This window comes from Lissotriton vulgaris, chromosome 2_2 (assembly GCF_964263255.1).
Source record: "Lissotriton vulgaris chromosome 2_2, aLisVul1.2, whole genome shotgun sequence".
Classification (NCBI taxonomy): Eukaryota; Metazoa; Chordata; class Amphibia; order Caudata; family Salamandridae; genus Lissotriton; species Lissotriton vulgaris.
Window position 1 is genome coordinate 192,892,064 of NC_141688.1, and position 11,383 is coordinate 192,903,446.

Here is an 11,383-nt window from a genome sequence, read left to right on the forward strand (position 1 = left end):
TAAAGCACAGGGGACTCTGCGTTACGCGCTCCTCTACCCTGGAGATACGTTTATGCAGCCAACGCTTTAGCAGAGTATTCACATCCTGCTTGAAGAGAACGTACACACAGCGGTGTCTGATAATCTCTTTCTGACAGAGTCTAAGCCAACATATCTAGGTTGCGGATAAATCAAAATCTTATTTATCTTGTATTAATGCCACTGCGCCCATCTACTCTTAAACACACAGGAATATTTTAGGCAGAAACGGAACTAGAGTGTTGCGCTATGGCTCCAAACGGAAGGACTGATCAAGAACGCAAAGACCTTCCGTTGTCAAGCAATCCGACTACTTCCGGATTCGAGGTCAAACAATCCCCTGCAGCACGGAGCTCAACGGTCGAGGTGTCACCCGTAACTTAAGAATGATTCCCATTCACGTCTAAATTCGTGTAGAGCAGTGATTAATTTGTGTCTTACGTTCAACTCAAGCAAGACAGGGGTACTGATTTTCGGAAACAAAAGCTCCCCATGGGACGCATCCTGGTGGCCCTCAGAATTCAGACCGACTCTTACCTTCACTGACCACATCAGGAACCTAAGCATCATTCTGGACAACGAGCTAACCATTAAGATACAAGTCAACTCCGTCCCCTCCTCCTGCTTCGTCATCCTTCACATGCTTCGTGAGATATTCAAATGGCTACCCCAAAGTTCAAGACGCACCATCACCTGGGCCCTCGTCTCCAGTCGGTTGAACTACAACAACATTCTTTACACAGGGATGGCAGCTCACCTCCTCCAATGACAACAGACCATAAAGAACGCTGCAGACAGACTTGTCCCTAGGTGAACCCACATCACCCTCTACCTCAAGGAACTCCACTGGCTCCCTGTACAGAAGAGATGCCAGTTTAAGCTCATGACCCATGCATACAAGGCTCTACCACAACTGCAGATCAGCCTATTTGAACCACCACTTGAACTTTCATCAGCCCACCAGACACTTCGGCTCCGTGTCCCTTTCTCTAACCCTCACCCTGCATCTGATGTAACAGATATGGAGTTTGCTCATCGTCTTACCTAGCAGCAAGGACATGGAATGAGCTACCCTTTCAACTACGGACCTCTCCATCTCTGTCAGAGTTCCGAAATTCCTAAAGACCTGGCTGTTCAGCTAATCAACTGGACCCTGCCAGTGCCTGGATACCCCGACCAGTGACAAAAAGAGCTCTACAAATCTAGTGAGTGACTGAATAATTGGTTGATTGAATGAGCCACCTTCCCGTTTACAGTGCACCTATGACGCGTATACAAAATAAGGCCCCTTTGACAGTCTATTTATGGTAAAACTCTATAATAACTGTACAGTTCAATCTAGTTTGGCAATATTATCATTCACAGTGCTAAGAAGAGAGAACTATTCACATTATAGACAGTTGACATCCACATCATGAGTTATTGTCTAAAAATAAAGCTCCGAAATAACTGCGGATAAAGGCGTACCTTCCCAGTTCAAACCCAACATTACCAAGACATAGAGGGAAGACAGGTGGTGTTCCCTAAAGATGAGAACATGTGGGGCCTCTGAAATCATAATGAAATTATATTTTTCTAAGTATGTCACATTGAGAAATTGAGGCTACTAGTCTAGTACGGCTGAGACGAAGAGAGACCCCTGCAGCTGTTCCAGTAAACTGCAGCTTATGGTACATGCTTTTTAGTTCCACCAAGTAGTTCATGTCTCCATCACAACAATGTGTGCAATGGATATATTATCTGGGATGCACTTAGCAGATCCCCGGCACAATGCTTGAGGGACGAGAGGAGGGAGGGATGGATGAATGGATGGATGGATATTCTCTTGTGACGCAGAGAAGAGAATCAAGGTATCCTTTCCATACTTATTAAAGGAGACAATCTCTTTTTGATCAACAGGCCCTGAGTCCATCTCCTTTTACCACAGTCATAGGAGATAAAAGGTTATTTTTGAGAAACTACGAGCACGACCTGAAATTCATTTAACTATTTCCTTCAGTAGCTTTCCTTCATGAGGGGGTATACCACACATGGAAACATCAAGCAAGAGCCTTGCATGAGACTGGCTTGATCAATCAATCAATCAATCACGGCATTTGTATAGCGCGCTACTCACCCGGGAGGGTCTCAAGGCGCTGGGGGAGGGGTAAGTTACTGCTCGAACAGCCATGTCTTGAGCTGCTTCCTGAAGGAGAGATGGTCTTGGGTTCGCCGAAGGTGGGTGGGGAGGGAGTTCCAAGTCTTGGCTGCCAGGTAGGAGAAGGATCTTCCTCCGGCGGTGGCTCTGCGGATGCGTGGTACGGTGGCGAGTGCGTGGCTGGTCGATCGTAGCTGGTGGGTGGGCGTGTATTAGGTCATGCGGTCGTTGAGGTACTTGGGGCCCAGGTTGTGGAAAGCCTTGTGTGCGTAAGTGAGGAGTCTGAACGTGATTCTCTTGCTGACGGGGAGCCAGTGCAGGTCTCTCAGGTGTCCGGTGATGTGGCTGTGTCGGGGGATGTCGAGGATGAGTCGTGCGGAGGCGTTCTGGATGCGTTGGAGTCTTTTTTGAAGTTTGGCTGCGGTTCCGGCGTAGAGGGTGTTCCCGTAGTCTAGTCGGCTGGTGACGAGTGCCTGGGTGATGGTCTTCCTGGTTTCCGTGGGGATCCATCTGAAGATCTTGCGGAGCATGCGCAGGGTGTTGAAGCACGAGGCTGAGACGGCGTTGACTTGTCTGGTCATTGACAGGGAGGAGTCCAGGATGAAGCCCAGGTTTCGTGCGTGGTCCGTAGGTTTGGGAGCGGTGCCCAGGGCCGCGGGCCACCAGGAGTCGTCCCAGGCGGAGGGTGATGATCCCAGGGTGAGGACTTCCGTCTTGTCTGAGTTCAGTTTAAGGCGGCTGTTTCTCATCCAGTCGGCGACGTCTTTCATCCCTTCGTGTAGGTTGGCTCTGGCGGTAGTGGGGTCGTTGGTGAGGGAGAGGATGAGCTGGGTGTCGTCGGCGTAGGAGATGATGTTGAGGTTGTGCTGGCGTGCGATGGCAGCGAGGGGGCTCATGTAGACGTTGAAGAGGGTAGGGCTGAGTGAACATCCTTGTGGTACGCCGCAGATGACTTCGGTGGCCTCGGATCTGAACGGAGAGAGGCGGACTCTCTGGGTTCTTCCGGTGAGGAACAAGATGATCCACTCCGGCGCTTTCTCTCGGATCCCGATGTTGCTGAGGCGCTTCACTAGGGTGCGGTGGCAGACGGTGTTGAATGCTGCAGAGAGGTCCAGGAGGATGAGGGCCGCTGTTTCCCCGTTGTTGGCCCGAAACCCGGACTGCGAGGGGTCGAGGGATCCGTTCGTCTCAAGGAAGGCGGCAAGCTGTTTGTTGACGGTCTTCTCGATGACTTTGGCTGGAAAAGGAAGGAGCGAGATGAGACGGTAGTCCTTGAGGTCGGTGGGGTCCGCCGTTGGTTTCTTCAGGAGGGCGGTCAGCTCGGCGTCCTTCCAGCTCTCCGGGAAGGTGGCGGTGTGGAAGGAGGAGTTGATGGTGTCTCGGAGATGGGGTGCGATGATGGAGTCGGCCTTGTTGAAGACGTTGTGCGGGCAGGGGTTGGTTGGTAATCGGAGTGGATGGAGTTCATCGTGCGGGTGGTGTCTTCGGTGCTGATCGGGGTCCAGTTGCAGAGGGTGGTGGTGGCGGGCGCTGGTTCGGTGGTATGGTGCGTGGTCTGTGCGTCGAAGCTGTTGTGTATGTCGGCGATCTTGCGGTGGAAGAACGAGGCGAGTCAGTTGTAGAGGTCTTGCGAGGGAGTGATGTCGTTGTTTCCTGCGCTGGGGTTGGAGAACTCTTTGACAATGCTGAAGAGTTCCTTGCTGTCGTGGGTGTTGTTGTCCAGTCGTTCTTTGAGTGCCGTCTTCTTGGTGGCGCGGATCAGCTGATGGTGTTTGCGGATGGCGTGCTTGAGGGCGGCCCTGTTGTCTGTGGTGTGGTGGAGCCGCCAGGCTTTCTCGAGGGTGCGGCAGTTCTTCTTGGATTCCTTGAGTTCGTCTGTGAACCATGGGGTTTTCTTGTTGCCGGGTCTGCTGGGAGGGTTCTTAAGTGGTGCGAGGTCATCGGCGCAGGTGGTCAGCCACTTGGTGAGGTTGTTGGCTGCTTCGTTGGGGTCCGTTGTGCTGGTCGGAGTGTTGTGGCTGAGGGAGGCGGTGAGCTGCTCGGAGGTGATCTTGCTCCAGCTTCGGCAGGGGACCTGTTGCGGGTGGTGGTGGGTCGTAGTTCTTCTGAAGCTGAAGTGGACGCAGCTGTGGTCGGTCCAGTGGAGTCCGGTTGGCGTGGCTGAAGGAGATGTGCTTGAGGATAAAATGTCTTGTTAAGTTCGAAAATATATCAACAAGGCGTTTTTGCCACTTAAACTAGCCCACTGCAGGATAAAATGACACAAAATGTGACATTCTGAAAATTGTGCAAATTCCACATAACTCGAAATTCGGGAATTTTGAAAGATTACCATGACTTGACAGAAACATTTGCACATGCCTGTTTACAAGTCAGTAGTACAGTGGCGACGACTCCTAACATGCCAATCAAAGTCCAATAATCCTTTAGTAGGGATGTTCGGGGAATGATGTCACAATAAACCTCATAAGCCCTGCTGACATCATCAAACAAGAGAACGTTGTAGCCTATTTTTGGTGACGCGCAGAGCTGCAGGGCTCGGTGAGAGGACCGATTTTTCCTATGGTGGGTGGCCTTTTCAAGTGCTTTGCTTTTCTTGATCGTAGAGGGACGGTATCTTTACCATCTTGGCACTTGAGGGAGGGCACCCACACAAAAGTGGAAACAAGTAATAGGATCATCAATTTCCTAAATAAAAATTTTTTAAAACTTCATGATTGATGGACCATACCTTATGGTGGTTTCCTGGCTTCAGGGTATATGTTTTAACCCTTTCCATGCTCATGACGAGTACAGCTCGTCATGCTGCACAGTGGTCTTGTGCTCATGACGAGCTGGACTCGTCATGCTGCTGCGACGCCTCCCACGCGCGGCGCATTTCCCGCCTGTGCGGGTGTTCTAAAGGAGTGGGCGGAGTCATGAAGAGTCCAGCTCGTCATGAACACCGCTCCACTGTGCAGTATGATGAGCTGGACTCGTCATGAGAACTGCGGCGCCACGCGCAGCCCCTCCCCCCCGCAACACGGGGGAATTAGCCCCACGTTGAAGGGGTGAAGATATGGGCGTGGTACATCTGAGTGCAACACCCCCTCATCTGTCGCAGCCACGGTGTCGGCCGCTTCTTCTCCTACATCGCTGCCATGACCTGGAACGACCTTCCCCTCCAGCTCCGTACAGTCCCCTCACTGACAGACTTCAGCAAGAGACTCAAAACCTGGATTTTCGATGGAGACACAGCGCCCAGATACCCCTAGGGCTTACAGTGTTGCGCTCTACAAATGCTAATTGATTGATTGAACATGCATGGGAGGGAAAAAATGTGCAGTGGGCTGCATTGGAATTCAGGTGTCTCACCTGCATCCCAGCTCACAGTCGAATAGACTGATACAGCTCTTTGCTCCATTAAAATAACGGAGAAAAGGGGGGCACTGCTCATATTCAACAATCCTGTAACCCTCACTCTGGCTGATCCTTCTCCATGTTACTCCCCACAGGCTCCTTCGCCGGGCAGGTAAACACTCCTTAGAGACACCTGGTGTGCTCAGAATTCCTACAGCAGGAGGCTCCTACAAATGCAGTCAGTTAACACAGAACAGAGGGTCTCAATTTCTTCCTTCCAGGCATATTTATGCACTGCCACTCTCCCTTTCCTCCCGTTAATCTTATTAAACATTTCCTCTGTATTCCACCTCCTACCTCCTCTGCAAATATTGCCTTCAATCTATAGAGGGGCACAGAGTCTCCCTGCCAATAATTGTCACACAGACTCTGCCTCACTAGTTCAACCTCCCCTCACCCTTCTATGGCCAAGCCAAACTTGTTCTGATGCCACAACCACCACTGGTTACTATCCAGCACTAACGGTGCAGCAAAATACACAATGCATCCTTAGATGAAAAACTGTTTATCATGTGTGAGTAATTTTGTACAGCTGTTGTTTCCACTTCTTGTGCAGTCCTCTGGTACCAAAGTGTGGGTATGGTGCAAGCTACGTAAGTGTCCCAAAATGCACAGATGTTAGCATACCATGCCTAAGCCCCAGTGGAGCAGAAAATGCCCTCCTGGGAGTCACGGAACATCTGAGATGGCTCCTGGATGAGGCGAAACAGCTGCGCTGATCTTACTCAATCTCAGTGCTGCTTTTGATACGGTGTTGTATACCGCTCGTCTAGAAAGATTGACAAACATGGGTGTCCAATAAACAGCCTTATCCGGGATCTCCTCCTTTCTAATAGGTCACACTTTCCAAGACTTCTCTGCCTGTTCCACTTCAAAATCATATGCCCTTACTTCGGGTGGCCCTCAGGGATCAGCCTTGAGTCCGATGCTCTTTAATACCTACATCCGCCCTCTTGTGGACTTGGTGGAAAGCTGCGGCCTTACCCTGTATTCCTATGCACTACACCCAAATTATGTTTTCTTTTGTCATCTGCTTAGGGACACAACTCCGAGGCCTTGAACTCCTGCCTGGGTCGAGACTTTACCTGGATGAATTTCAGCTCACTAAATCTTCATGGCGAGAAGAGATTATGGTGTTAGGAAAGAACCCACTACTTTCGGGCCACAGCTCTGGCCTAAGACCTTGGGTTCTCTCCCTGAACGGGTCCACAAAGTCAAGAACTTAGGTTTGACTGGACAAGAATTTGTTTATGAAGCGGCGCCTCTTAGATCCATTCCTGTTAGCATACTTCGATGGAAGCTCAATAGTGGCCTCAAAATTTCAACTACTCCAGAATCAAAAAGCTGCACGTGAGAGCATTGTTTTTTATCTCAGAGAGGTATTATATGGGGAAGCGGATATCACTACGGCAGTAAAGACTGATATATGGCAGCTTTGCCACCAATTTTGACAAGTGAGGATAAAGGCGAGGGGATATCATCACAGCAGCATAGACTGCCACCTGTTCACTTCCATTTATATCCAAGTTTGGGGAAGGCAAAACAACTCTTTATGTAGACGAGCCGTACGGTTGAAGAAACCACAAAGAGAAGGTATGAACCTTGATAGTGAAAATTCTGTGGGTACTGCTCAGGGCACTCAACAGGCTATTCATGGCCCATCTTCCATTTGTGTCTCCCGGTCACATCCTAGTGTTTCACAAACTGTACATCAATGAGAAGTCTCAATTGAGAGCAGCACAGCCAGCCCTTGCTATTAACAAGCAGGCCCCTCTGCACTTTCACATGCACCATCAGATCGAGAGACCGAGCCAAAGAGATTCCAGACTGGTGATTTTGCACATCTGGTCGTCGTTGGAAGGCCGAGCTGGCATAAACACAGCGCAGACATAGCAGTGCGTTGTGCTTTTTTAAGTCTGATTTCCTAAATGAGTCAGATTATGTTTATTTTAACACACCGAGTGGCATAACAGTGACTAGCGTTGACCATTCAATTTCCTCCTTCATACTGCTTGCTGTAGGAGTTTGAGCCAAGATATCCATGCTGGCGGCATTAACTGGCAGTCTTCCACGTGCAGAGGTCGGCCTGTTCAGCACAGATGGTGACTGTGGCATCTCCCCACGGGAACATGAGTAAGGCCAGACTGATTCTCTGTGTCTCAGCACTGTGCTGCCTACCAGCCTGGAAAGTGCTGCATATCCTACAATCAAGAAGGCGAGGGCAACCCATTGGCGACCCAGGCTGCAAGGAGGCGAGGGCAACCCATTGGCGACCCAGGCTGCAAGGCAGCAAGGGCAACCCATTGGCGACCCAGGCTGCAAGGCAGCTAGGGCAACCCGTTGGCGACCCAGGCTGCAAGGCAGCGAGGGCAACCCATTGCCGACCCAGGCTGCAAGGCAACTAGGTCAACCCATTGGCGACCCAGGCTGCCTACCTCCCAACAAGCCATCACGAAACAGGGCGAGCATTCAAATTAAGCAAATCAGTGGGACAAGGTGGGAAACGGGCAGTGTTAATGAAAACTGGCACACTTCCCAACATGACAACTCGCGTCTGACTTTGAAAACTCTGATATACGTGCAACATAGTGCCATATAAACAATCCTGCGACCGCAACCTTTCAAATGCACACTAGCAGAGCGCAGGCAGGCAGCATGCTCATAGCAGGCCAATCAATTCTCGTTACCTCTAAATATACACTTGTGCAGCAATCAGGAAGGCTGCAGCTCTCAGACGACGCTCTCTACTGCAGTCACCAGATGCGCCCAACTGTTGAGAGAACAATCCTCTCTCTTCGGTAGAGAGCTAAGAGACAGCTACCGTCTCAAGAGGCACCAATTGGAGGGGAATGAAAGAGAGAGTCATGGACAGATGGAAACGATCAGACATCAGAATACTAGCACACAGCAGGCTGGCAGAGCAGGCTCAACCATTATGAAGGGGGGGATGCTTCACACGCAGGGTTCCTGAAGGCTAGCAAGGCTTGGGTAGTTACAAGTCTTTGACTGACTCGGCCCCTACCCTGCTGACCTTTCGGACACAATGGCTGGCGTGTCCTGCATTTCCCCATTTCAAGTATGTGACAGCCTGCTTCTGAATAAAAAATACTTTTTTTTAAACCAGTTGCACCACAAATATATTTTATTAACAAAAATGCACAAAAAGGTAGGCACCCCGTATCAGCACGCCTTACAACCTGCATGCTAACGAGCTAGCCCAGGGGGGACAGAGAAGTCACTAACCAGGAGGTCACAGGTTTGAACCCCAGCTAAGCCTTCCTAGGTTCAACAAACGAGGGACACCGGTTTAAATTATATTTTTCTCTGACTATATGTATTTTTAAATAAGGAAACTGAAAATAAGCTTTCTTTTGAGTGAATTTCAATACCCTTAGACATGACTGCCAGGCCCATTAGCAAGGCCACTGGAAATATGCGATTGTGCTGCGATTTCCACATAATTATAGATTTGCCACGTTTGCCAAATAATCCACCACCTGCTGCATAATCTGCAGATTTTAACAAAACAAAAATGTGCTTTTGGGTCAAACGGTTCAAAAGTGACTAAATAACACAGCGACATGTTTTGCAGCGCAGTGGAAGACCCTCTGCAGAGTTGGGCTGGTCACCTTTCTGTTGCTTATTGCTATATTTGGGTGTTAAACTGGCACTAAAAAGGTGCAACTAAAAGACAGTGATCACAAGTTTACAATTCACAAAATAATGATGTAATACTATCAAACAATATGTTTCACAGTGCCACATAATTTGCCTTTTCTTGCCACATAATTTTTCGGAACTCTGCCGCATAATGTGGCCCTCCGCTGCCGCATAATTCCAGTGGTCCCCCTGACTATAAGGGGTCGCGCGCGCTGTTGCTCACCTGAGTATCAAAGCCATTCTCGATGGAGCTGGTCTTCCGGAAGAGGGGGCCGTCCACTGCAATCTCCTGTCCATGTGCAGGCTTGAGCGGGAGTTGGCTGACACACAAGGGCTTGGCCACCTCCACCTTGCCCCCCAACTTCAAATAGCAGGGCTGAGGGATGGTCCGGGTGAGCACCTGTGGGATGGGCGTCGCGCTGTGTACGGGTTTGGGGAGCCCCGACTTCATCTTAGAAGCCACCAGGATGGCTGGCATTTTCTCCTGCGGATTTCGCGACACAACTTGGTCACCAAGCTAGTGCAAGCCAAGCGATCTGTCCAGTTAGGAGAAATATTGTTTGAATACCAAAAGAAGCCCCCAGTTAGACTGGGGAGCCGAAACCGCAAAGAATGTCGATGGATAACTGGCTCGGGGAATCCCTCCGTGCGCCCCTGCTCATGTTCATTCCATTTTCGGAGTCTGATGCTATGTTTTTTCCTGCTCATGGGAAAAAGAGACTTTTCACCTCATTACCATGCCACGGCATTTCCGAAAGTGAGGCAGTTTCTTGGGAAGGAAGGCAAGGACCTGCTGCACGCAACATATGTTCCCTGATCCACCGAGAGGGAGGCGAGAGGGGGCTCAGCCCGGATTTCCAGCTTAGGGTGTCTTTCTTCAGCCTTGTCCAAGAGGCATCTGTGGCTTAGTGCGTTAATGCGCGGTGTCCTTGGATAACTGCGCCCAAGACAGCCAAGCGCCCTCGCCTCGGCATTACTGGTGCCAAGCAGCAGGCAGGGCAAGGTGGCAGCAGCAGAGAGCCAGCTGTGGTGGCCCGAGCCACAGGCTGCCGCAGGAGCCGCAGTCAGGAGTGGAAGCGACGCGGCATCTTTTTACGCAGAGGGGTCATGGCGCGTGTGCCACCCTGCTGGTGACAGCCAGGCGGCGAGGAGGCTGCTGCGGGGGTCGGGCTGGGGAAGGAGCTGTCGAGCTGACACTACAGTAGAGCAGGATGCAGCCCGCGCCCATTGGCTCTCCCGTCTCAAATCAGGAACAAAATATCTCTGCAAGAGGGGCGTGGCTTCAGCCCCTCCACTGACTGGCAGAAAACTCCCTCGCCCTGCTGCTGCTGCTGGAAAAGCGCACAAAAAAAGACAGGAGCCCGGTCTGCAGTTCCACGAGGGCAGGGGAAGATGACGCTGGAAAATACTACCTGGTTTCAAATTCAAAGAAAAACACCAGCCGCCTGGAAGAGTTCCAGATGACTGGAAGGAGAGGGTGCATTTTATGAAACTGCAGAGCTAGCCTGTGTTTCTGTGTCCACTTCTGTAACGCAGGGCACCACTTCGCCTGGCACTGGTGGTATATGAAAGTAATATCCTGTGTCTGTACTGTCAAACCTGACAGTAGACCCAACTGCACTCCTTTGGGAGATAAATACATCTTCACTTTTTTGATTCAAAGTAAACAAATGTATATCCAGAAAGGATTAAGGTTCAAATTTGTTTATTCATATTTCACAAATGTTATGTGTTTCTCGCTGTTACATCACAGCTCAATCTTCAATTCAATTCTTTTTTTCCCCATGATAAATGACTCATCTTCAAAATGATTTTTTTACAATCCAAACAGATATTCACAAGTGTATTTCATAATCCCTATGCATTTTGTGCGAACCGCACTTCATCAGGGGAAATACGTGTAATCCCACCAGCACCCAAGTATCAAACATTGCAAACGACAATTGGATTACATACTTCAAAGGATCACAAACAGAGTGCCACACAGCCCCATTTGTTTGGTATATGAAAGTAAACCAGTGTTTATTGCTTACATGCGCACAGAGGGTCACCAACACCGCAGATAACACAACCAAAAAGAATTACCTACAGAACGAACGGTGACACCAAGTAAAGGTGTGTCTAATAGGTCATAAAACAGGCCATTATTTTACCCATACTAGGAGCCCA

At 50.0% G+C, this 11,383-nt stretch overlaps 1 protein-coding gene across 6 annotated transcripts in view; it reads right to left on the reverse strand.

The window, feature by feature from the left end:
* The window catches only part of NAV2 (neuron navigator 2), a 669,134-nt gene extending 658,792 nt beyond the window's left edge, over nucleotides 1-10,342 (reverse strand). For 4 of the 6 annotated variants that reach the window (XM_086959517.1, XM_086959513.1, XM_086959511.1 and 1 more), the window contains exon 1: nucleotides 9,438-9,815. In XM_086959517.1, coding sequence (XP_086815643.1) covers nucleotides 9,438-9,692 — 255 coding nt within the window. In that variant the 5' untranslated portion in view covers nucleotides 9,693-9,815. Of the gene's footprint in view, nucleotides 1-9,437 lie in introns of all 6 variants that reach the window. The other 2 variants (XM_086959512.1, XM_086959519.1) reach the window with 1 other exon arrangement.
* Nucleotides 10,343-11,383: the final 1,041 nt, after the last annotated feature.